Here is a 27208-nt window from a genome sequence, read left to right on the forward strand (position 1 = left end):
TGGTACCTATGCTGAAGTCAATGCAATTGTGTATTCTGTTTGGGATGGCTTTTTGTTCGTTTGTTTTCTAAATGAAGCTCTACTTCAACTAATCATTAGAATTTTGTGAAGAAACGAAAAAAGGGCAGTTGAGGATAGCAGACATTACACCACACAGTTACATTGTTCACTACTGTTGTTACTTTCAGGAAAAAACTAAGCCCTCCTTCATACTGTTTTGTTTTTTTTTTCAAAAAGAATGGCTTTTAATCAATCAAGACTAGGAATTTGAGGGAGGTTTTAACAGAACAATTAAGGTTAGATGTGATTTTCCAATATTTTCTGACAACCTACCTCAAAGGTATCTTTAAAAATAGGATTTAAAACATACCCTTGACTTCTTTGTTTTTCTTTTTATTTTTTTTTCTTTAGATTCTTGGCAGCTACAGCAGAGGAAATTTAAGTACTGAGAAATTTGTAGAGGAAATAAAATCAATTGCCAGTAAGCCTACTGAAAAGCATTTCTTCAATGTCTCTGATGAATTGGCTCTTCTAACTATTGTTGAAGCACTTGGAGAGAGAATATTTGCCCTGGAAGGTATGACACTATTTGAAATTTTACTTTATGCCTGCATTAAAAATGAAGCAAACACAAGACCACCTGCTTTTATCTTCCTTTCCAATGTATTGTGCTGCATAAAATGCATTATATGTGTATTTTTTCATGCTGATTGTAAAGATCAGTATACATCAAAAATACAGATAATGATGCAAAGATCTGTTCAGATGGGTTCAGATAGGAATATCTGGGATAGATAGGATATCTGTTCAGATAGGAACAGTAACCTAGAAGAGTAAGAAAGGTCACTGTAGACCATTACCACTTTATCACTGGGTGAACGCAAAGGTGCCTCCCATTATGTAAAAGAGCATTGTAAGAACATGTCCTAAACTAACCCACAGTCATATGTTAGTCTGCCTATAACTTTAAGTTCTCTTGACATTTATTAGCTGCAACATGCTACTTTGCTGTACACGTTATCACAGACTTGGTGTATAGAGTTGGCAAGAAATATTTTTTCCTTGGAAATGTTGGTGATGATCAGATTTTAGCAGAGAAAAGTCATCATCTCCTAATGTCTGCTTACATTTTCTATCTAAATTAGGCAACACTGTCCAACTCTGTTTGTTTCAAGCTCAGTACTTGTAACAGAAGACAGTTTATTAGTTATAAGTTATATTGGCCAACACTGAAGGGCTTAGTGTCACACAGATATAACATCCATCTGTTTGGACTTATTTTTTCCAACATCTCAGCTTACAAGTAGCAGGAAAAGTACAGTTTATAGCTGGAACAAAAGATAACGTGGAGTTAAATGTCAAGAAACTAATACAAATATGAGAGTTTATTTTAAAGCTTTTTTAAATTGGCATTATGTTTCTCAGGCATTTAAGTATTTTGTTAGTGTATCATTTAGTGTGAGTAGATACTACTATCTTCAGCTGACTACTACTATTTTTTTCCGTTTAATATATTATCTTTTTTCTTTCCAGACTTTGTTTCATCACTTATAAAAAAAAATAAAATTGAGGAGTATTTAATCTCTCTAAAAGTGAAAGTTTACCTTACTGAAGCTTATTGAATTCTTTAAAATTCATAGAATAAGAGCTCTTTGCTAAGTCCCTGCTCAGTAGAAAGAATTCACTTTGAATTACAAAACAGTTGTTCAAACAGAAATTAAATACTTTTTGCTGATGGAGAATGATTTGTACAATGGGTTCTAACCCTTCCATTGACACTAGTAATTCATTTCTCTAATCATAAGAAAAAAAATTGCAAAAGATTTGAAAACTAAACAAGTTTAGTAGCTTAATAAAATGTCCAAATAAATATAGTTATGTACATGATGATGAATCTGTTTGATTAAATTGCAGAAGTGTTATCTGTTTATATGATAATACATAACTCCTTCAATAATGTGGTACTTCCAGTATATTGCACCTTTTCTAAGTATCACGAAATTCTACAGTACTACTTGAATTCAGCTTTAAGTTCTTGCAAAAGATGCAGAAATAAATATCTACTTCTTGAATATGAATAATTTATATTTAACATAAAATTTTAACATAAACCATTTGGATATTCGTGCCTTGATTCATGCTTTACTTTCAAATTTTATTTTTAGATAGACTCAACGCTATTACAGAATATAAATATCCAAAACAAGCAAACAAAAAATTATGTTCATCTACACAGTGAGAGTTGAGCTAAGTAATTTCAGCACACACAAATGATTCTTGGTTTCTACATTGAACTAGGACTTCAGTCTGTGCCAAGATTTCTATTTAAGACATTTGTAATTTGAGACAAGAAATTATGCCCTCTCCTACACCTGTGGAAGCTTCAGAAATAGCATAATCTGGTCGCAAGCAAAGTCAGAATGAAAACTGAAATATGGTATTAGCTTTATGGCAAAGCACAGCAAGGCTGAATTGTTCTGATGAATTATATAATCATTAAGGTTGGAAAAGACCTTCAAGATCATCTGATCCAACCATCACCCTACCACTACACCATGTCTCTAAGCACCAGGTCCAACCTTTCCTGGAAGACCCCCAGGGACAGTGATGCCATCACCTCCCTGAACAACCCATTCCAATGCCTGACTGCTCTTTCTGAGAAGAAATGTCTCCTCATTTCCAACCTGAACCTCCCCTGGAGCAACTTGAGGCCATTCCATCTAGTCCTAGTCTGTCTAGTTCTTCTGCTTCCTGTCCCAGACTTCCAGGTTGGGAGGCTGAGTACTCCAAGTATAAGTGGCCTAGCTAGTAAAGACAGATGTAAAAAAGGCATTGAGAATCTCACCCTTTTCCTTATCCTCAGTAGCCATGTTCCCCCCTGTGTCCAGTAAAGGACGGAGATTCTCCTTGGCCCTCCTTTTGCTGTTAATATATTTATAAAAACATTTTTTTTTAACCTGAACCACAGCAGCCAGGTTGAGCTCATACTGGGCTTTGGCCTTCCTGATTTCTTCTCTGCATACACTGGCAACTTCCTTGTACTGTCTTCAAGTTACTTGCCCCTTCTTCCACTGGTCATAAACTCTCTTTTTCTTCCGGTCACTCAGGAAAAGTTCCCTGTTTAGCCATGCTGGTCTTCTTCCCCACCAGCTCATCTTATGGCACACAGGGACAGCCTGCTCCTGCATCTTTCAGACTTCCTTCCTGAGGAGCTCCAGCCTTTCTGGACTTCTCTGCCCTTCAGGGCTGACTCCCAAGGGACCCTGCCTACCAGTGTCCTGAACAGTTCAAAGTCTGCCCTCAGGCAAGACTTGTCAGGCAAGACAATGTAGCAGTTTTACTGACCCCCTCCTGACTTCACAAAGAATAGAGAACTCTACAATTTCATGGTCACTCTGCCCAAGACAACTCCCTGCCACCACATCTCCCACCAGTCCTTCTCTGTTCGTGAACAGCAGGTCTAGCAGAGCTCCCCCTCCGGTAGGCTCACTAACCTACTGCTGAGTCAGCAAGCTGTCTTCCATGCACTCCAGGAACCTCCTAGACTGCTTCCTCAGGGCTGTACTGTATTTCCAGAACATGTCCAGAAAGTTGAAGTCCCTAGAGCTAGAGGATGGTGAATAAGTCCATTTCTTTTGACTCTTTATCCATGGTTTCTTGTCCCACACAGCTTTCTTGTGACAAACTAGTTTATTGGATTTGTGCATTATTGAAAGTTAAATTAACCCCATACAATGTTTCTGTAATTTCTGTACAAAATCTCTGTACATAACATCGAGGTCACAGGAAACTTGATTCTTGCAATTCTGTATTTGAATGTGTTTTAAGTCTCCTACTAGTATAATAATACATTTTATTTTGTTTGCCCTCTAGATTTCTTGTTTTCTTTTTGGTTTTTGCCTTAAAAAAAATGCAAAGGAAAATTGAGAGTTGAAAAATGAAATCCAACAAAAACCCACATTTGACAGCCAGTCGATTTTTACACATCATCTTTTCCATATGCTTCTGTGTCTCATGGCATGGACTTCTGGATTTAACAGCATTTTTATGTTTCATCCAATCTGTAGGCAAGCACATGTTTTTTCACAAAATATCTTTTGTAGAATGCTTGGCAGTTTGAAACTTAATGGAAAGTTAGACTGGGGGCCATTATCTAAGCAGCGTTCAGAACTGCACATACTGACAATACTGGCATTGTACTCTGCCTGAAACTGTGAGAGTCCTGCCTTTCTCAGCTCATAAAGGAGCATCTTTTATTGCATGATTAATGCTGCCACTGAAAAATATTGTTTATCAGCAAATGGGCAACTTAAGGGTTTTATGCTTAAAAGAAACCATATTTTTTCAGACATAGCAGAGCAGCTATGTTTCACATCTTGTGAAACATGATGGTCTATGTTTGTGTGTCAAACATTTTGTGTTTGAGATCATGTCTGCTTCCCACGGCTGGTCATAAATCCTGACAATTAGCACAGGCATCATGTCCAAGTGAACAACCTCAGTGGTTTAGTTGCCGAGTAGCAGAAGTTCAGTATTGTTTAATGGTCCTGATGCCAGAAATTCATGTAGCCATGGCTTGCCTCAGTTTCAGTCACATTGTTTGAGATTCGCCTCTGCACTCATCTGGTAGAAAATTGTGTACTCTTCCTCTGTAAGTCTCAGAACAGATTTCATAGATCCTATCTGCTGCCTGTTACCATGTCATGCTCTCACAGAGGAATCAATATGCAGAATACAGTTACCTGATCTGTGGTGCTTACAGTGGCAAAATAGTCACTGAGTGTTGCTTTGAAGTAGAGAAGTCAGACTTTTCTCTTCTCTGATATTTCCCATGTAACTGAGAGCAAAGCTTTATGAAGGCCCACCAGAATTTAATAAGTAGCATATGACTACCTGAAAAAGATACTGACAGTAGTACTAAATCACCTGATACCTCTTCTATTCAGAAAAACAGAAAGATTTTCATGTAACTTTCTGGGAAGGATTACAGTTCCCAAGTCCTTCTCTGAGGCTTATGAATCTTGGATGGCTGAGATTTTCCTATGTTGTTTTTAACAAAGGTTCATACAAACATCAAGTGTTTTTCATTTAAAGTTCTACTAGCTGCCTGCAAATTCTTAGTTGCTTGAATACAAGGCCAGGGCTACATGGATGGTGTTTCATTGTTCACTTAGCTCAAGTGGAAAATGGCTTAACCATATTAATCAAACATTCCAAACATATTTACCATCAGCCTGAGGTCAAATCTGGTCAGTTTTAGCCCAGAAATATTTCTTGGAAAAGTTCTGAGACATGATCTTAAAATGGAAACGTTTTCTCCTACTTAATGGTAATATTTAACACAGATCTTAATTTCTGTATTTGTTATCAAAATCTATGGCAAGATATATTAATGATGTTACCTTTTATCATCATTTGAGCATTGTCATTACACTAGTCAGATTTTTTCAGATTAAAACTCATTTATTTTAAAACTTTTTTTTTTCTTTTTCTTTTTTTTTTTTTCTTTTTAATAGCAACAAAAGACCAGCAAGCAGCCTCTTTTGAAATGGAAATGTCTCAAGCTGGTTTCAGTGCTCATTATTCTCAGGTAAACAAGCTGTTTGAAAATAAAAGTACTTTTGCAAAGTAGACTTCTTTTGCTGATGGCATGAATTTGGAACAAGTATTTAGAATTCGTTGTACAGTCCTGTTACTTGTTTGCTGATAGATATTTTGGAGTTTCCTGTAATCTAGCATTTTGTAAAATGTACTTAAAGAATGATTATAAACAATGAATGCATAAGAAAATGAGTACCATCTTCACATGAGCTATAAATTTAACAGTCCCGTAGCATTTTTCTATCAGAGAAATATTCTATAATATGCTAACTATAAAACTGTTCTCTATAAATACTAATATATAAATTGTTTTTGTATTGCATTGGTGAAATGTAGACAAGAAGATATGCATGTAAGGGATTGTGGTGGTTTTACTCTGTACATATATTTTATTTTTGTAATTGTAATGGATATTATCTCCATTACCAGTAACACAACATATTCTTAGTTCTGTTAATACATCGAATACATGAATTCTCAGGGAGTGAACTCATTAAGCTGGGTTGCAAAAATCCCTGGGAATATTTATTAGCAGAAAATGACTCCCTGCATCTTTTTTTTTTTTAAATCAATAGTACTCATTATGATGGTAGACTCAGTGTACGCAATTAAAATAGAATCTTATCATAAGATCAAAGGAACCGGGAAGAGTTAAGTTTTAAAGATGTGAAAAAGTAGTAACAATTGAAAAGGCCACGATAGGAAAGTAACTGAACTGAGCAGACTCTGAGCAATCCAAGACAAACTGACATACATAGGAAAACTTTCAGTATGGCTGCATATGGCTCAGCATATCACTGGTAAAACGAATAATAAATGCCCTTCATTGAAATTTAACATACTTACTTGCAGAAATACTCTCCATCCATTTTCACTCTCTGCACTGTAAAATTGTATACTATACTTCAGATGATGTACTATACCTTAGAAACAGGTGTTAGTCAACCCAGGAAAGATTTATAAGGTTATATATTTGGTAGAGCATATGCTTGAAGTTACCAAAGAACTGACCTATAGTCATCAAAACCTCACTAAAGAAGTTGGTCCTCAGACCTTGCTACCTTTACAGCATCTGGTGTCTCTTTTATCCAGAAGACTACATTCATCCCTTCAGGCAAGAAAGGTCAGCAAAGCATTTGTCATTGACAAAAAGCACTTTTCAGATAGTCACAGGCTCAACAGAGAATGGTTTAACTTTCTGAAAGTTTATCTGTGGACTCTATTTAGGTGTGGTATTCTCTGATTACCTTTGCTAAATCTCTTTCATCTCTCTGTGCTGTGTGTCTCGGTGGGCTAAAGTTGTACGAGCTCTGTTTCATGAATAGATACTTTTCCTGAACAGCTCCTGATTTTGTTTTGTTTTCTCTAATTTTGCATTTTTAACAAATACTGAGATTGTGTGGGGCCCATAATCTAGTAAGAAAATCAGGGCTGAATCATGTAAGTATACAGAAAGCATTACCTAAATGTGGGCATCATGATCAATGAATGTCTGAAGAAGATCCACATAAAGAAAAGGCTTTTGTTTTTCTCTGCAAAAGGATTGGATCATGCTTGGGGCAGTCGGAGCATATGACTGGAATGGTACGGTGCTCATGGTGAAGGACAGTGGTATTTCAATACCAACTAATGACACTTTTCGTGACAGATTTTCAGAAAAAAATGAACCTCTTGCAGCCTATCTAGGTAAGAGAATTAGTCCATCTTGTAACATTTATTGATAAATGCTACAAGTGCTCTCTAAAATCTCATTCATAAGGATTCTCTTACAGAGTAAGAGAATTCTCTTACAGAGTAAGAGAATAAGGAAATATTTATATGTGTATATCTAGGAGCCTGAGAGAATGTATAATTTATGGATGTGTCTTTTGTATGATTTTGTTGTGTTGTGTTTGTTGTTTTTTTTAAATCACTACTTCTACCATCAAAAAAATAGTCCAAACACTTGCAGCCCTAAGCATATCTAGACTTTTTCCAATAGAGATGTCTAATCTGTTCAGAGATTTCAAAGATTCCCCTAGCACCATTTTCAAATTTTTCTCTGCCTTCATACTTAAAAATTTTGATACAATATCGAATCTAAATCTTATTTGCTTAAAATTAAGCTATCTTCTTACACTTGGTGGACAAGAACAAGAGTTTACCGCCATCCTTTTTATATAATGTTTTACGTATTGGCAAGCTCTTCTTTTCCTCTGAGCCTTTTCAACCAAAAACCATCTCAGTGGCCTTGCTCATTCCTGTCTCTGCTTGCTCTCTGTTACCTCCTCTCATGTAATACATATCTCAATGATGAGGAGTCAACACTAGAATCATGTAATCTTTTTCCCTAAGTACATTTTTCCCTTCTTTACAGACTCTATTAGCTGTTTTTTTTATGTCCAATTTGGTCACTTCAAATTTAGACACTATTCTCCACAATACTTGCAACCCTACTGCAATTTTTATTTATCTGCAAATTTTATAAGTCTTTTTCTGCTCAAGTTGTTTTATTGTTGTTAATATTCAACAGAGCTAGGTTCAAAATGCCTCCAGAATCACACCATCAGTTTGGCAGTGAGCCAGTGACAACTGTTCTTTTCACCCAGCTATTCACCTGTTATTTAGTCTGTGCCATCATTTTCTTACAACTATGTAACAATAGCAAAGCGAACATTATAAAAAATTATTCAGTTTAGACTCACCAGCCTGTGAACAGGTTTAATGACACACTGGTGCTCATGACTGTGAACCTGTAGGCAAATACACATCCAGTGTATTTTCTTTTACTCTGCTATTGTTCTCTAGCACAATTAAGTGTAAATATCTGTTTGCAGAATCTTGCCTTAAAAAGGTTCTGAATCACAGCAGTTATTCCTGATGCATTCGGTATGTACTACATCTTGAATTCTTTCTGCTTCCTAGGCTATACTGTGAATTCAGCATTGACACCTGGAGGTGTGCTGTATATAACAGGACAGCCACGATACAATCACACTGGCCAAGTTATCATTTATAAAATGGAGGGAAAAGAGGTGCAAGTACTTCAGAGGTTAAAAGGAGAACAAGTAAGTATGCATTCATGATTTACATGTGAGAGGAATATGGCATGAGACATAGAAATAGTGATTTAAATGACAAAACTCTGTATCAAAAAAAAGCAAATAAAACTGTAAGTTGTAATCAGAAAGGTTACAAGATCAGAACTAAAAGTTAGGTGAATGCTGTGGTGTAATATGTAATAGAAAGTAGGCTTGTAGGCTTGTTAGAGAACACTGGAAATCTTCTCTATTTGGGGTAAGTCTTCACAGATGTCAAAGTGGTTGTAGCCATCTCTGCACTGGCAATTTTCTGTCTGCTGCATGAAAAGGGTACACTGTTGGCAAGAAACAGGTGTGATAAGCAGGGTTCTGTGAGTGGGCATCATCTGGAATACCATAAAATATTGAACAGCTGCTCATTACATTCAGTAGCAGCTGCTCCTGAAGGAAAAGACTATCATGTAACTACATAATAAAAGGTGATAGTACAATACAATGCACAAACAAGTTGAAAAAGACCTTCCTACTCCAGTCTCTTCAGGCTGCAGTACAAGCTTCGTTCAGAACAACTCAGGTTACCTAATACTCATCTTCAGTAGCTGGTGTTTGCAGCTCGGCTAATCAATCTTGGACACTTTTAGAGTCAATGAAGGAAAGAAGGCATTTTTGAGGTTTGAGTGATTTGTCCTACCTGAAGCATTTTCTGTTGAATAAGATGCATCCAGCACTAGAAAGGACTGCTTTTCTTGTTAAGTGTAAAGGAAATCAAGGGTGTCTAGCTTAGCTGTAAAATAAATGTCAGATGAATTACACAGCTTGTGCGTAAACTATGAGTGAATCTAGCTCTTTCTGTAAATCTTGTTCCTCTTTATTCAGTAGCAACCTGGGAATTTTGGATAGTGCCTGTACTAGCTAAGAACTTTTATTTATCTTCCTACCTTTTTCCCCTCATGAGCCTATGACCATTGATTTTTCTCTTTCTATTTATTACTGTTGGGACTAACTGCCCCAAGACACATCTATTAAAGTGCTGTCTCATCTGAGAGGTTCCAATCTCCTTAGCAGATAAGAGGCCCCTTTTGTACTTTTCAAATCCAACAAAGTTGGAAATTGGATGGACCACCCTTAAATAAATAAATAAATAAATAAATAAATGTCTTACAATGAACCCTAAAGCAGAAATAAGCTTCAAAAACATGCTGACCAGAAGGATCTTCTAGGTAGCAAAGAAAACTTCTGCATAATAGTAGTATTTGTCATTGTTGTAATCAACTGTAAAACAGTTGTAAAACAGGTCTTTCAGTAAGGAGTTGTTGCATCATGCTACTGACTCTGCATCTGATTTATACCTTCTATTTTTCTGCAGATTGGCTCATACTTTGGGGGTGTTATTACCACAGTTGACATCAACAGGGACTCTTTCACAGACCTTCTTCTTGTTGGAGCTCCTATGTATATGGGAACTGAAAAAGAGGAGCAGGGGAAAGTGTATGTGTACGCTCTGAACAAGGTAAGGATAATGTTTATTGAACAGAAACAGAATGTGCTCCCTTCTTTCTTCATATCCTTATTTTAATGTAATATGATAATTTGAGTTGGAGATGATCAGTTGAAAACAGAGAAACATTTTTTTTGACAACTGAGAGTATGACACAGTATACTTTTTGAAAACTTTCTTCTCACCTTTTTTCTAATGGAGTATTTTATACAGATAAGCACTATATCCTCTAAAGTGCAATACGGAATTTTTGTAACATTATAATTTCCATAATATGGAAAAATTGTAACATTAATTTTCTATCATATTTTCTTCCTGCTGTCGCATACTAGAGAATAGTGGGGGGACTCATCTATCTTAAAACTATGTGTTTCAATGTTCTTATGACACCAAGTTAGGTGCGTGTGTCGATCTGCTTGAGGGTAGGAAAGCTCTGCAGGAGGATCTGGATAGGCTGCACCGATGGGCTGAGGTCAACTGCATGAAGTTCAACAAGGCCAAGTGCCGGGTCCTGCACCTGGGGCGCAATAACCCCAAGCAGAGCTACAGGCTGGGAGAGGAATGGTTGGAAAGCTGCCAGGCAGAGAAGGACCTGGGAGTGATGGTGGATAGTCGGCTGAATATGAGCCAGCAGTGTGCTCAGGTGGCCAAGAAGGCCAACGGCATCCTGGCTTGTATCAGGAACAGTGTGACCAGCAGGGCTAGGGAGGTGATTGTCCCCCTGTACTCAGCTCTGGTGAGGCCGCACCTCGAGTACTGTGTTCAGTTTTGGGCCCCTCGCTACAAGAAGGACATCGAGGTGCTTGAGCGGGTGCAGAGAAGGGCGACGAAGCTGGTGAGGGGCCTGGAGAACAAGTCCTACGAGGAGCGGCTGAGGGAGCTGGGCTTGTTCAGCCTGGAGAAGAGGAGGCTCAGGGGCGACCTTATCGCTCTCTATAGGTACCTCAAGGGAGGCTGTAGCGAGGTGGGGGTTGGTTTGTTCTCCCACGTGCCTGGTGACAGGACGAGGGGGAATGGGCTTAAGTTGAGCCAGGGGAGTTTTAGGTTAGATGTTAGGAAGAACTTCTTCACTGAAAGGGTTGTGAGGCATTGGAACAGGCTGCCCAGGGAAGTGGTGGAGTCATCATCCCTGGAAGTCTTCAAAAGACGTTTAGATGTAGAGCTTAGGGAAATGGTTTAGTGGGGACTGTTAGTGTTAGGTCAGAGGTTGGACTCGATGATCTTGAGGTCTCTTCCAACCTAGAAAATTCTGTGATTCTGTGATTCTGTGAAATTACCAACCCAGAAATAAACCCCATACATTCAAGAGCTTTTAAGTATGTCACAGATAGATTAAGCAGTAAATCAGATACAGTTGATTTTCTTAATTTGATAAATCCCTCCATCCCAATGTCTGTATATACTTTTTCTTTTTTTCATCTTTTTTCTTTTCTTTTGGTCCAGCATCATTGTATATTGTTATAACAGTTATCAAAGTAGGTCCTAAAAACAATGATCTCCTAACATACTATGGCAGGAAAAGGGTCTGAAGAGGCTGGATCTGTGTGACAAGGAACTCTTCCAGTTTCTACATGCATGTTGCTAACAACAAATTGATGGTGGGTGAATAGATTTGGCAAGAAAACAAGAATTCAGTGTCCTCTAATAATGCAAGGGTTTGAAATTTGTTTTTCCTGTTACTATTTTTATCCATCTCCAAAAAAAAAAGGAGGTGTAGCAACTGCTTGCTGCTACTACTCTCTAATATGTAGCTCCTGGGGAATCTCTTGGAAAGATGGGTTACATGTCATACTATTTGTGTGGTTCTGGTTTAAGATTCATGCACACTAGACACAGGTCACCAGAAGAGTACATACGTGAGCATGCAGTATGTGCGTGCTGAAGATAGAATTCAGTCTATGTAAGACAAATCCTTTGTTCTGGAATAGCAGTATTGCCATCTGTAATTCATCAGAAACTTGGCTTACTTCTCAAATTAAAGACTGCCTTTGGAAGAAATCTTTATGCTATCTTAAAAATGAAGTAGTTTACTTATAATAACATCCAAATACTGTTATAAAACTATGCTTTTCCTGTAAACACATAACTTTTGCATAAGAACAAGCATAACATATATTTGAGGATCTAGACGGAGAAAGAGAGGGAGTGAGGGTATTTCACAAACACTGCTTAAAAATAGCATACTTATAGGATCAGTTTCTGCAGTGCTCTCATTCATTATGAATAGGATGTAATTGTTTTATTTCTCACTAGTTTGTCTTCTGTACAAGAGCTCTTAAAAACCTGCATAGCTCTGGAAAACCTGCATAGCTCATGGAAATCCACAAACTCTAAATCTTTTCCTTCACAGACAAAGTTTGAATATCAGATGAGTCTTGAACCTGTAAAGCAAACATGCTGTTCGCCGTTAAAACACGACACCTGCAAAGTTCTTAAAAATGAGCCTTGTGGTGCACGCTTTGGGACTGCGATTGCTGCAGTGAAGGACCTCAACCTTGATGGATATAATGATATTGTAATAGGATCTCCTTTAGAGGATGATCATCGGGGAGCTGTTTATATTTATCATGGCCGTGGCAACACAATCAATAAAAAATATACACAGGTATGAAGTAAAACTTTACAGGTCAACAAGTGCTATAATATGCAGCATAATTCCATTTCTGCATGTCTTTGCAATGCAGAATCAAATTATGACTTCACCTGTCATAAGAGCTTCTGTTTTAAAATGTTCCATACTTTTAAAAAGTCTGATTTAACCAAATTTGACTATAGTATTGCTAGAAAATATATTTGCATGTCTTTGTTAGAAACCTTCTGAAATATTCTGTATTCTGTAATTCTGAAAATGGATAGTGTGTTTTTAAGTGTTACCATGGTAACCTTTTTAGGAGTATTGTAAAGAAAATTTAAAAGATTTAAAGTTTAAAAGCCATCCAACTGCCAACAAATGCATCTTGGATATTCTTATAAAATGCATCAGTATGCACTGAATAAGCCTCCTAATGCTTTTCACAGCGTATTGCATCAGGTGGAGATGGGGAGACGGTTAAATTTTTTGGCCAGTCTGTGCATGGAGAAATGGATTTGAACAATGATGGGCTGATTGATGTCACTATTGGAGGCCTTGGTGGGGCTGCCCTCTTCTGGTAAGGATGCTCACAGCAGCTGTCAGGCTAGAAAATAATTTGTCTTGTGGTATCTATGTAGCTTACATGCACTACAGCTTCAACTATTGTGAGAATACAAGTTTCAACAAGTTTCATCTCATACTTTGGTTATAAATCTTCATAGTTTCATGTCTCTCTGGAGGAAATATAAAAGTTTATAGATAGTAGTAATAAATATAGGAATGTTTTAGAAACCTTGTTAGCCAAGTATGAAGACCCTGTCCTGCTACATCATATTCAAAATAGAAACTGATTCCACTCATGGCAATAAGTAAAATTAAATAATAATTTAAAAAAAAAAGAAAAAGAAAAAAGAAAAAAAATCTCTTTTATACACTATATTGTATATTGTTTTATTACCAGTATGATGGACAGCTTCAAATGTAAAGCGTTCATTGAGAAAACTCATTTGACATACTCACCTTTTAGCAAAAATGGAAACAAAGTTAGGACATAAAACAATTCAGCTAAAAACTTGAGAGTTTTAGAGAATTTCTCTCATTTCACAGCTTACAGAGGACTCCTTAGCAAAGTCATTTTTCTGATTTTGTTTTACTGACTTCTAGCTCTTACAGCCTAACATAGAAGAATGTCACAGAAACTATTAATAATCTTTAAATACATTCTGTTGTGCTGTGTTACACTCCTTTACCTTTTTGCCTGTTGCATTGTCTTGCCCAGATGTTCTGCAAAATTAGTAGGGCGCCTCTCAGTATAGAAGAGAATGCATCAAAGTCTTTGTAGGATCAGGATCTGAAACTGTACAATGATTAGGAAGGAAACTCAGTATTACTAACTTCAGCATTTGAAGAGTTATGGGAAACATTTCCCCAGGAAAAAAAAAAAAAAAATCAGAAGCTGGACTGTGATCTCATAATATTTCCTGATTTATATTTTCTGTTCTTAATTTTGGTGACATTATAAAGCTTTTACTTAGGATAATGACAGTTAAGTTCTCTTTGTATTTTTATAAAAGCTGGGAATCCTTTGTAACCCATCTCTTCTTTGGTACACAAAATGCCCAATATTCACATTAAAGACTTTAAAAATTTGTCCAGGGAGAACTTATTTTCTGTAAGTTTGTTACCATTTGTTTCAATGGATATCTGATCTTTTTTAAATCTTGGTATTAGCAAAAGAATCTTTCTCACTTCAAACTTGGCCTATAACGCTTACAGTAGCTTTTGGTTCTCTATATTATTATAATTTATTGGTCTGTTAGCATTGGATTGAATTCACAAGTTTGCATGTGAGCATCAAAAGTCTCTGTTCCAAAGATATAAATTCTTTAAAATATGTTTCTGATGAGGAAGGATGCCACAGAAATCCCTCTTTTTCTCGGTGAGTTGTAGAGTCCAGGGTGCTTAAAAGCTCCATGGTCAGGTCAGCAGGGCTTAGCAAGACATTAAGCTATCTAACCATAGTAAGTATGAGGTAAAATAATTTTGATTAAAATTCTTTGATACAAGCTTAAATTAATTTCTGTTGCTTCATATTTGCCATTGGCCGTAGGCATTTTTCTTTATACAGAGAAGTTTGGCTTTCTCTTTGACCCAGACCAGTGCTGGCTAAGCAGTCCCACTGCTTTCTGCTCTCCTTCCAAATGTTTGTGCAGCCGTGCAATGAGATAGCCCAGGATCTCATCTAACGGGAGCAAAGGTCACCCATCCCCTCCCACCCTTTATTTTCCTTATTTGTTTCTTTAACTTTGACCTGTTCCTCAGCCTTTGATGCAGCTGCATCAAAGGTTTTGCCATTTAAAGTGACCCAGGAAGAGGAAAAGCTGAGCCCTTCCAGCAAGAGATGACCATGAGAAGTAAGAGTAAGGGCGTAAGGGCCCATAAGGGCAAAAGTGAGGATTGTCCATGCTGCTCAAGCACTGCTGTTCCCAGGGCCTGCATTCTGCTGGCTGGTGGCCACAGCTCCTGACTTTTCCCTCCCAGCAGCCCAATACCATACACCTGCCCCTGTCCCTACATTTTCTGGGAGCGGGACTCATCTGCTCCTTCACTGTCATGTTTAGATCACACATCTGAAGAAAGCTATTCTGCCAGCTACATTTTTTCCTAATTTAGTACACTGACATACTTGAGGCTGGTGTCTTCAGGCCAAAAAGGAACTGGCTCAAAGCAAAGGTAGAGGTGTTGCAGGGGATGGGGGTAAAGGGGAGTTAAAGGTGCAGCAAATTCCTCAGCCCATTTATCAACACACACCCTAACATGACACTCTACCGTCTAGCTCTTGTGTAATAACTTGTTCATCTGTCATTGCACTTGAGAATGGGTATGGGTCTTCAGTCTCTTTTGAAAAGAGTGTTGCTTAAATGATTTTAAAATATTTCCTTTCATCTGTTATGTATTCTGAAACACATAGAGCACTCAGTAGAAGCCCTTTGACCACTTTCTCCTTAATGTATTATTTACTGGTACTATGTAGAGAGTGTATAGTTAATTAATTGTTTAGATTGTGATATATGTGTATTTTAATGTTCAATGTTGCAAATTTTATTAGTTCATTAATATGAGTTTTAAAAGTTGCTGCTATTATTTTCAAGGTGCTTTGTCTCTTTTTTTTGTGTATGTGTGTGTTTGTTAAGGTCTCGTGATGTGGCTGAAGTAAATGTTTCCATGCAGTTTATACCCAAAAGCATCAATATCCAACAGCAAAACTGTCAGATAAATAAAAGAAAAACAATATGTATAAATGCCACAATTTGTTTTAAGACCAGACTAAAATCAAAGGAAGATATATTTGAATCAAGTAAGTAGACAAGCACTGAGTTACGGAATCTTTCCATTATAAAGCTACTATGCTCACATTAATTTATTTCCCACAAAATGGAATGCAACTCTCTTTTAAATTTACTATTCAAAGCATATTTATGATACTGGGAAATAAAGAATGTGTAGAGGTAAAATTTTGCTGAATATTAATTCTCAACTTCCTTTGCAGATCTGCAGTATTGGATTATTCTTGACTCACAAAGACAAATATCTCGAAGCTTGTTCACAGAAACCCATGAGAGGAAAATGCAAAAAAATATAACTGTCAAAGGGTCAGAATGTATTAAACATAACTTCTACATGTTGGCAAGTAAATCATTTAAAGTGGCTATATTTTTCTCAAGTTGATATTGTAATGATCCAAATGTATTCAGTTAATTGCAAAAAAAAAAATCAGCATCCAAAATTAATCTTAAAAGTATGCATAAAATGCATTTACTATTTATATATTTATTCTTTATATACATATGTATATGTATATATGTATTTATATACATATAAATACATATTTATAATATATATAACATTTATTATAAATATATAATTATATAATATATAATATATTTATAATAAATATATATTATAAGATATAAATATATATGTATTTATATATATGTATATGTATATATACATATGTATGTGTATATGTATGTATATATGTATAAATATATATATAAATTTATATATATGTATATAAATAAATGAACTATTTATTTTTGTATGTGGTCTGTTTAACTTTGTCTCTGTTATGGGTATGTCTTAAGAAAAAGCAAAACATATTTAGTTGAATTAAGCAACTTAAACTTGTTAATAGTTCAGGTGCTTTCAAAACTCTGCAGGAGTATGTGGGCTAGAATTTTAATATGCATATTGCTGCTATTTATTCTAATAAAAAAGTAATCAAAAACTCCTAAATTAAGTATGTCATAGAGAATACTAATTCACTGTAAAGGTAGAAATGTAATTAGCAAATATGGATATGAAATTGCTCAGATTGTAACTAATACACAGAGTGAATAGAGGTGTATATTATAAGCTCCCCCGATTTAAAACATGTACCAACTTCACAGTTGTATCATAATTCAAAACTAATGATAAATGATGGCTAGCATTTTCTTGAATATGCAGTATGTTTCCTAGCAGCAGGTCCCAGTTTGACTTCACATAACGTGATATGACTGCTGTTTGTCTTACTGATTTTTTAAACACAACTAAAAAGGAAAGTGTACAAGTTGACATTTCTGACATATTCTTTAATGCAACCGTTTTGGAAATGCTCTGGCTATGTGACATTTTTACGACAAGCTGAGATACACAAAAACATTAGTAGGTATTTATAAGGATTGGCTTGTACATTAAATGTGTTGCGAATATTCAAATGCTTCTCTAGCAAGTATGAAGTGTGACTGAAAAATATTTTACCTTAGCATTTGGTTTGCTTTTTTATCTTCCTTTACTGGCTTAGATGTTAATGTGAATGTTCATAACAGCAATTTTGTTTTCTTTATGTTCTAGGATAAACCTGATTTTCAGGACTCTGTAAAGGTTTTGCTGGAGTTCAATTTTTCTGATCCAGAGAGTGGACCTGTTCTTGACAGCGATCTGCCAAATTCAATATCTGAATATGTAAGTCAGCAAGATTCTGTATTAATAAGCAGAATATTTAAAATAAAATTAATAGCCCATACAAGACCTGAAAGTATTGTCCACAAATTGACTAAAGAGGGAGGGTTGTTAAGCCTGTCCAGAAGATGTTTACTCTAAATGAGTCTTCAGGAGTGAATGAGCTTTGGAACCAGCCTGTGGTTTTATAGCTGTCCAGAGTTAACTGAAGATAGAAGAGTACAAGCAATTTTATTGTCTTTTTTTTTGTCTTTTTTTTTGTCTTTTTTTTTTTTTTTTTAACATAGATTGAGCAGGGGAATATTAGTCACATATTTTGATGGTGCTTGGCATCATTGATGCTTTTAGTATTGTTTCTTCTTCTAACCTGGATGAATCACTTAAAACAGAATAAGTAGGAAAGTTGTGTTTTACCTGCACGTTTTACAGGATATTGGCATGTTGAACTGATTAACTTCTTTGACTGTCAGACAGAAGACCTAATATAAAATTAGATAAGGAAATAAAATGCAAGTATATAATTTTAATAATATAATAAAATTGAGAATAAAAATACTATTGTTGCAGATTCCTTTCACAAAAGATTGTGGAGCCAAAAATAAATGCATTTCAGATCTTGTTCTGAATGTAAAAGCAAGCATAGCTGGAGACAGGTAACTACACTGGGTTTATTGTATTGCTTGATATTTGTACAAAATTTGTATGTCAATTATAATATCTTTAGTCTGGTAAAATAAAGTTGTGGTATCATTTTCAAATCAGAAACAATAAGAGTCTGGACACTGAAAGATGTTCCTTTCTATTTTTAAGAACATATCCGAAATTTAACATGTCTAACAATCATACATTATTTTACAGCTCTTCTCCATTCATTGTAAAGTCACGCAATGATAAGTTCACCATCCAGCTCTCCATCAAGAATAAAAAAGACAGTGCCTATAATACCAGAGCTTTGGTCCAGTATTCTCCAAATATTATTTTTGCTGGCATTGAGGTAGGAATTTTACACATTTCTCATAACATATTGCTAGGGAGATCTGAGGAATTCTTTGTATCAAGACTTCATTTCACTGTTCTGACACCATCTCAGTTGATTGTAACAGATTCATTTAGAGTGCTATCCTTGCTTACATCTCTAAAAGAATGCATTTATTTTGACCTGACTATGGCATAAACCTCTGTTAATGACTGACACATTTCACAATGCCACTTAGACAGTAAGTGGCTGCATATCAGATGAACGTTAGAATCATGAATCATCTCTACATCTCTCTCTAGATCCAGAAATGCCTCATTATTCATCAGAATGGCTCCTGTGCCTCCAGAATTCTCCTTTTGCACTGTCTTGGTAGGGAGGCATAATTACTGCCTGCCTTATCACAGCTTCAGATAGCATCTTCAAGCTATCTGCTTCTGCATTCCTCAGTAGAAGCTATGAATTCACCATAGCTCAGGTGGAAATCATTTGAGAGGTTTGTTTTCAGTCAGCAATCCAGATGTTGCACACTGAGAGAAGGCAGCTGACAGCTGAATGACGTTTTTATTGCTAAGTTCAGAATACATTTACAAAATTATGTGTAAAATCTGTGTACTTATATCCGTGTTGATCTATTAGACCCCATGACTAATTTGGGTAATGTCCAGCTTTTATATAATAAGTACTAAAGTTCAATAATGGAAAATAATTGATGCAGATGTTCCTTTATGGAAATTGTTTTGCAGAACTTGTCCTCCTGATTCTGTCACAACTCAATTAAGGCTTTGACTCTGATGATATTTTAATAATGAAAAATGACAATGCTATATATGTTTTATAGCCCCTTGATGCTTAGTCAAAATTTAGGAGTTTGCACATGGTTATAATTTCACTTTCTTGTTTTTTAGGATATACAGAAAGATAGTTGTGAATCTAATCACAACATCACCTGTAAAGTGGGATATCCATTTCTAAAAACTGCAGAAGAGGTAAAAATTTCTCCCACATGCACAATTTCCTTGCTTCATGTTATTCTAAATACAGGCCAGTTGCTATCACTTCTGAATTTCTTTTGTCTTGCATTCACCCAAACACCTGTCTATGCACATTTCCTAAGCTGTCTTCAACATGAATTTCTCTGATAGCACTGTTCTCTGTGGCAAAATCAGAAGGCAGAGATGCATAGCAAGTACACTGAGTCAGACATGAAAATATCTTTGGTACCTATACAGGCAGCTGTGGCATGTGAGGAGGTAAAAAGTGCATACTGCCATGAATGACACTAACAGAAGGCAAGAGCACACCTAGCTAGAAGGATCTGTCTCCAAATGCATAGGATATTGTTTTGGATGTGTTATAGAAAATATACTAAGACAACAGACACTGTGACTTTCCACAGATTTGAGCCTATGACTTCAGTAATTTCATATAAAAAATGTAACCAGCTGTTTGAAAAGAGAGTAAGCTGGCATGTGGAGATGCTAACCTGGATCTGCCAAAGCTAAGCATCAAGGTTTCACCCCCGCTCAGTGGAGACCGAGAGGCTTTTCCAGCAAGCGGTCCACTTATAATCAAGTACCAGTTTGAATCTCTCTAGTGATGAGTCTGTATCTTCAGCTAGGAAAGAGAAGGAGTTTTAGCTGAACTTAGCCTTTTAAAATATACATCTAAGCCTCACTGAAGTAGTCTAATATTGATCTGAGAAATACCATATTGCAAGAAAGCAAGACAAACTCTTTCCTGTTAGTTTCTCGTCTGTTCCCCTATCATTATCAGGTCTGTTCTACAGATGCACAACAGAGGGAAGGTCAGGAGTGATGTCCTCTTACATTGCCTCCAAAACACAAGCTGGAACAGGTACATGGAACTTTCAGGAAGTCAATGAGTGGTTATTTTCCTGAAGCCAAATGAGCATACTATCTAAAGCCAGTGCCCACAACACTCCATCACCAGATTTTCTATTTTTTTTCATTTTTTCTTCTTTCTTTGTCAGTATGTGTGTAGCTATAGATCCCTAAATCTATAAATTTCATTCCCTCCTTTACATTTGAAAATTAATCTCCAATTCACTGATCAGCATCCCTAATACATTCCTTTTTAAAGTCTCTTCCTGTCTTTATTTTTAATATGAAGAAATATCTAAGACAATTTTCCCTGTATCACTTTGTAATAAAGATTTGTAACCATTAAAGAAAATAAAAAAGTCTGAGCTCAAAAGTCCTTACTGTGACAAATAGTAAAACTTCGGTTCTTATAAAAAATTTACCCTATTCAGTGTGACTTGTTTGGGACTTTTCAAATCTTATATGGCACCAAATTGTGTTAGGTTCGCCCTAGATAGAATGAGTGTGGATTTCTTGAGAGACCTAGTACCCGTTTATTTACACTGTAAATTCTGTTCAGAATTCTAGTTGTTTCATTATATATTAGGTGAGTTTCCAGAAGCCTTCTGTAGGCCACTCACCTCCATTGCAACTGCCAGGCTTTGATGCTTTGTTTCTTCCTCAGTGGAGAAAAAAAAGTGTTTCTTCCTCTAATATATCCAATTGATAAATTGCTTGCAGGAGTAATTGTTTTGCATTAAGAAAACAATACATTTTGTATTTCTGATATACTATGTGTTAAGACTTATGAAGGCTTCTCAGCTCTAAAAATTTGATGCTCATGTTTAATGAGTGATAACTTCTTTCTTTCTTTGTTGGACAAATTCAAAAAACTGGATTCCTTCATAGAAAAGGGTTAAAATATTAATAAGGATTGCATAAATAAAAGTAGCAAAGTTTTCCTCATGTTTCATCAGTCCAAACCTTATTATATTTTTAATTCTTTTTCTGTAAAAAAAAAAAAAAAAAAAAAAAAAAAAAAAAAAAAGACTTTTTAAAATGTGCAATGTATTTCTCCAAACAGATTTCCTTCAAAATATCGTTCCAATTCAACGCATCATATCTTCTGGAAAATGCCACTGTTGATGTATATGCAACAAGGTTAGTTGCAATTGTTGCTTGTTTATCTTCTTATTTTATTTAGGAAACTCTACTCTTTCTGCTTCATGGTAAATCAAGGATGACATGTCTAAACTTAGAAGTGGCTAAACAGTCTGTAGAGCTGGCAGTTTTGCAGATGTACTTTGTCCAGCGAGGACTTAGTGTACTGAACAAATTGCTGCTTGTCTCTAGATCCTGTAAGTCACAAATGAGTCAGAATTCACCGTAGTTTTCTTCTTTTGCAACCTTATTGTATGCTAAGTAAAAAGTTCTAACCCTCAAGGCTGTTGTGGTTTAGCCCTGGCAGACAGCTCAGTGCCACACAGCCACTCTCTCACTCTTCCCAGGTGGGATGGGGCTGAGAATCAGAAAGGTAAGAGTGAGAAAACTCATCGGTTGAAGTAAGGTCAGTTTATGAGGTAAAGCAAAAGCCACACATTCAAGCAAAGCAAAACAAGGAATCCACTGCTTCCTGACAACAGGCCACTTCTTGGAAAGCAGGTCTCAAAATGTGTAATGATTTCTTGGGAAGACAAATGCCATCATTCCCAATGTCCCCCCTTTCTCCATCTTTTCCCCCACCTTTTATTGCTGAGTAGGCCACTACACAGTGTGGGACACCCCTTTGGCCAGTCTGGGTCAGCTGTCCTGGTTCTGTCCCTCCCAACTTCTTGTGCACCCACAGCCTCCTTGCTGGGGTAATAGTAATTAATTGGAAATATGCAGGTATTTTTTAATTAACTGGAAAGATATACTCAGAACTGTAGGTATTTCAATTTCTTCATATCCCTTGCCACCTAGTAATCCCGTCAGATGTGCAGATGAGTATCGAGGTATAAGTTGTATATGTTGTTTTTATTTTAGTGACAGTGAAGAACCACCTGAGACCTTGGGTGACAACAGAGGACAAGTTACAATTCCAGTAAAATATGAAGTAGGATTAATATTTGTAAGGTACATATGCTTCTCTGTACTTCTGCTTGCTAACATAGTAAATGCCAAATGTCCAAAGACAATATAGTATTGCTTTGTTCTTAAGCTGTACTCAGTATCTGCAAGCAACAGCTTCTCATGAATAGGAAGTACAAGCTTCATTGAAAGAGCAGGTATAGGAAAAGATAGGGATAACAATGACTCCGTTTTGCTGCAACTCCTTTTTATCTATTTAAATTCAGTCTGCATCTTGCAAGTACAACAGCAGCTTTTGTTGATTCTTGTACTTTGCCCTATTCATTCAAAGGCATTTCAGGTACATAACAAAGAAAACACTTTCAGCTTTCTGACAGCCACAACTTTGTATTAATGTAATGTTGCATGGTATAGTGTCTGATCCCCAGCTTCGAAAATTAGCCTTAATTTTAGATTCACAGAAAGTTGTTTCTAACAGTTCAGATATAAGCTTTAATGCAAGTCTTATACAGTACTTTCAGAAATAGCTGGAATTCATAGAATCATAGAATCATTAAGCCTGGAAAAGACCTCCAACAGTATCTGGTCTTACCAACGCCCTACCACCAATATCACCCACTAAACCACATCCAAACTTTCCTTGAACACCCACAGGGATGGTGACTCCATCACCTCCCTGGGCAACCCATTCCAATGCCTGACTAGTCTTTCTGAGAAGAAATTTCTTCCAATTTCCAATCTAAACCTCCCCTGGTACAACTTGAGGCCATGTCCTCTAGTCCTGTTGCTAGTTATCTGCAAGAAGAGGCTGACTTCCAGCTCCCTGCAATTTCCTTTCAGGCCATTGTAGAGAGCAATAAGGTCTCCCCAGAGCCTCCTCTTCTCCAGATTAAACTACCCCAGCTAAATTTCATCCCTGTTAAATTCCAGTTAAATTCAGTTAAATTCCATCCCTGAAAAACGTCATAAATACTACCAGTAGAATTACAGGGCATGGTGTGCGTGTGTAAGTTCATTTTGGATGCATTTCAAGTGTTCAGTTCTTAGAATAAGGAACTGCACAGGCAATATTTACTCATTTCCTTGTTTTAATTGAACACAGCATTTGAAATGTACACGATAAAAAGTGAACACTTTTCAGAAAATTAGTAGAAGCAGAAGTGCGCTTAGCAAAAATAATTCACTCACTACAGTTTTTATGAAGTTTTGTTCTTATTGTTTCTGTTTTTAAATCTGCAGTGTTTCCAAAGAACACCATGTTATAATTGCTGCAAATGATACCATCCCTACTGCTATTAACACAACAGAGCAGATTGGGGATGAAGTTACTCTGCATTATAGGGTAAGACACAATTAAAACCATATATTTTTTCATTTAGTTTGAATCAATCAATGTTACTTAAGTAGTTTCATTTTATGCAATATGTTAAACCTTCTACATTGTTTAACAGTTTTTTTCTTGCTTGCTGTAGAATAAAGTGAGTCAGAGGGTCTCAGAGTGGTCCATATCCTGTGGAGTAATTCCAGTGGGTTTTATAGCTGCTGCATATGCTAATAAATGAGAACTTGCCCTACATCCATTACAGTTTAGAACAGATATTTCCAAAATCCGGTCAGCTCTGAAAAAAAGGCATATGGCATGCTCCAAGAACACTTTCTTCACAATGGAATGAATACAATCCAAAATCACTTGGGAAAGATGTGTAATGGAGTAGAAGCCCAACCTCAAATTGCAGTAGGACCAAATTTAGTTTAACTGAGGGCACCGTTGTTTCCAAATCCAAAGCTGAACAAGAGTCCCATATACAGAAGACAAAAGTCTCTGAACCAACTTCTATAAAAAATGGGAAAAGCCCATTGTTCTTGCCCTCACTAAGCAGCAAAGGCAAAAATTATTATATTTTTTATCCCACCTACAGTGTTTGAACTGACTACTTCTTTTAGTCTAAAATTTTAAATCCAGTAATCCTGAGGGGTTTTGTGTATGTTTTTTAGATATTGTTCATCTCTTTTCAAAATATGTGTTCTCTGAATACGTAAGAGAGCTGGTTGCAGAGCATACCCTTTATGACCTCATAAGCATAACTTATCTCTGCAAGCAGTTTACCTGAGTGGTAGGAAGGGGGAAAAAGTAAGAGTTCATCATACCACTTTTTTTGTGACAGACTTAAAAATGTTCAACAAAAAAAAGACAGAAAAAAATATAGAGAAGGAAAAAAGGGTAATTAAATACCAATAAAGTAAGGAAAATACTAATCAAAACATTTTTCTTGTTTCTTATAGATTGAAAAAGGTGAACACTTCCCAATGCCAAACCTTACACTGCAAATACTATTTCCCGATGTAACATCTGCTAAGAACACTCTTCTCTACCTTACTGCATTGTCACATTCCCAAGTAAGCTAACAGTTTGTATTTTTATTATTATCGTAACTTTTAAACTTTTTAGTGTAAAGAGCTGCAAACATTTTGGGTTTTGTATTACTTCAAAGTAGTTGTTGCTTGTAGTCTAAAAGGCAAGATGGTGGTGTTTTTAATGTTTGTGGTGTTCACAGGAAGACAGAAATGCAAATTTTCTTAAAAGCAAATTAGCAAGTTTAAAGCAACTTTGAACAATAATTGGAATATAATATTTTTAATATGATACATTGCCATGTTATTAGGAGTCCAGCTTGAGATATGAGGGACAGGACTCTTTTCTGAGCTGCTGATTATCTCCGTTATTAGCAGCGCTTACTGATAATGCTGTAGCCCTGCTATTTGAATCTAGAGCTCAGTCTCCTGTACAATCCTCTTCTTTCTGTTACTGAAATTAGCTTTCCTGTATATCTGTTCCCCGGTGCTAGCAACCCTCTGGATTCTTCCTTGTCTGGGGAGCTGTGACATCCTGAAGGGGTAATAGGTCACACCTTTCCAATGCTCTTCACTGTATTTGAGGGTGATTAGTTTTTCTGTTTCACTCCTCCAGAGCAGCTGGAGAATATCACAATTACAGCAAAACAATAAAACTAGAGCTATATCAATAATTGGATGGCTGAGCACTAAGTGAACCCACTTTTTTTTTTTTTCATTTTCATCTTTTCCTTTGGAACCACACCTCTTCCCAAATATTTCACTTAGGTGTGAGGTATTGCACCACTGAAAAACAAGATGAATGAAAGGTCCAAATGAAAGTTCAAGGTTCACTTTAAAACAAAACAAAATCAAAATATTTCATGCTTAGAATGCAAGGAAGTTCTGACTTTTTAAATTTCTTCACCCATTCTAACCAGTGACCACATTTGACCTGAGCTTACACACACATTCACGGATCTGCATTTTTCTATGGGTATAATTCATCTACTGTTAGCTACACCCTAGTGATAGTGGTGTGCCAAAGTACACTGCTGGGGATTGCAATCCATCTTCATTGTAATCAGAAAGTAAATATCCTGGACTGGAAAAAAAAAAAAAAAAAAAAAAAAAAGGAAGAGAAAGCTCACCTCTCTTCCCTGTAAAGGAAAAGGATTTCTCAGTTGCCTTTGAAGGAGCCATGAAAGGCCAGTAGTACCACAGCACCTTTCCCTCCTCCCTTGGCAGCATAACAGGAGCTCCTGAAAACTGCAGTTAACCTGTCTGCTTGCTAAAGCAGAGGAGCTGTGGTTCCCCGTGCAAAAGCTATTTCGTTCCCATAATAGCCAACTCTTGCCGGTTGGCTATTGAACTCAAGGCGGTCAACTTGTAGGAAGTTCCTGTTTGCTTCTACAGATGTTTAAGTAGCTGGATAGAGCTTAGGTTAAATTATCTCATAAAAAGCTCATTTGTTGTTTGCTTAATGATACTTCAGTACCTATACCATCTGAACTTGCTCTTCAGCACTCTTGCAGTATGAAGTTTTATTGCATTTATCTGCTTGGTACAGTTAGTTGATGTTACTAAATATTATCATTTTTTACATTTAAAAAAAATAAACAATACATATTTTTAAAGTTGGCTTGTTTCCAAGAGCTTTTATTAGTAACATGTTGAATATTCGAGCAATAAGATTTCTTTTCTTTTCTGCTAACAGAATACCATCTGCCGAACTAGTTACCCTGTAGATCCCTTAAAAATCAGCTCTGGAAAACCGTTTGTGTTGCCAAAAATAAAAGAACCTACAAAGGATACAATTATGGTAAGCCTACTAATAGTATATGTAATTCATCCTAGATCCAGGTGTTTGAGCTAAGTATTTCTACAATTAACATACAAAATCTTCTCTTACACTGCATCCTATGGAAAATCAGTTTGATAGCCATAGAAGGTATCTTTAATTATTTCCAGCTACATAACTGTATGCAGAACTGAACTCGTGTTTGCTTGTTTTTTTAGTTCAGCAGTACTTCTGACAGCTGAGTAAATCTCACCTTCTGTATTAGATATATATCTATTAGATCTATATACAGATACCTAAGTTCTCCTGCCTTGCTTGGAAGATTCATCTTTCCACAAAGAGAAAAGTTTAAGAAACACTGTAGAGAAGACATAGGTGTATTGGCAGAAAACTTCCTGCAGTTACAGGCTGTGCCTTGTTTAGGTAACTCTAATGATGCCTTTTGTTGCATAGCTACAGAAACCAAGATTCCTCAAGGCTAAGGGACTGCAAAAACTGGGACTGTTCTACCA

At 36.3% G+C, this 27208-nt stretch overlaps 1 protein-coding gene across 1 annotated transcript in view; it reads left to right on the forward strand.

The window, feature by feature from the left end:
• ITGA1 (integrin subunit alpha 1) overlaps positions 1-27208 on the forward strand; it is a 79261-nt gene that overhangs the window by 44686 nt on the left and 7367 nt on the right. The window contains exons 9-26 of the mRNA XM_084504695.1: positions 412-577; positions 5517-5590; positions 7143-7287; positions 8506-8648; positions 9988-10131; positions 12470-12724; positions 13138-13268; positions 15886-16049; positions 16242-16378; positions 17588-17698; positions 18263-18348; positions 18554-18689; positions 19580-19660; positions 21579-21655; positions 22520-22609; positions 23804-23906; positions 24848-24961; positions 26613-26717. Of these exons, the coding sequence (XP_084360821.1) occupies positions 412-577; positions 5517-5590; positions 7143-7287; positions 8506-8648; positions 9988-10131; positions 12470-12724; positions 13138-13268; positions 15886-16049; positions 16242-16378; positions 17588-17698; positions 18263-18348; positions 18554-18689; positions 19580-19660; positions 21579-21655; positions 22520-22609; positions 23804-23906; positions 24848-24961; positions 26613-26717 (2262 nt within the window). The remainder of the gene's footprint in view (positions 1-411; positions 578-5516; positions 5591-7142; positions 7288-8505; positions 8649-9987; positions 10132-12469; positions 12725-13137; positions 13269-15885; positions 16050-16241; positions 16379-17587; positions 17699-18262; positions 18349-18553; positions 18690-19579; positions 19661-21578; positions 21656-22519; positions 22610-23803; positions 23907-24847; positions 24962-26612; positions 26718-27208) is intronic.

This window comes from Aythya ferina, assembly GCF_964211825.1.
Source record: "Aythya ferina genome assembly, chromosome: Z".
Classification (NCBI taxonomy): domain Eukaryota; kingdom Metazoa; phylum Chordata; class Aves; order Anseriformes; family Anatidae; genus Aythya; species Aythya ferina.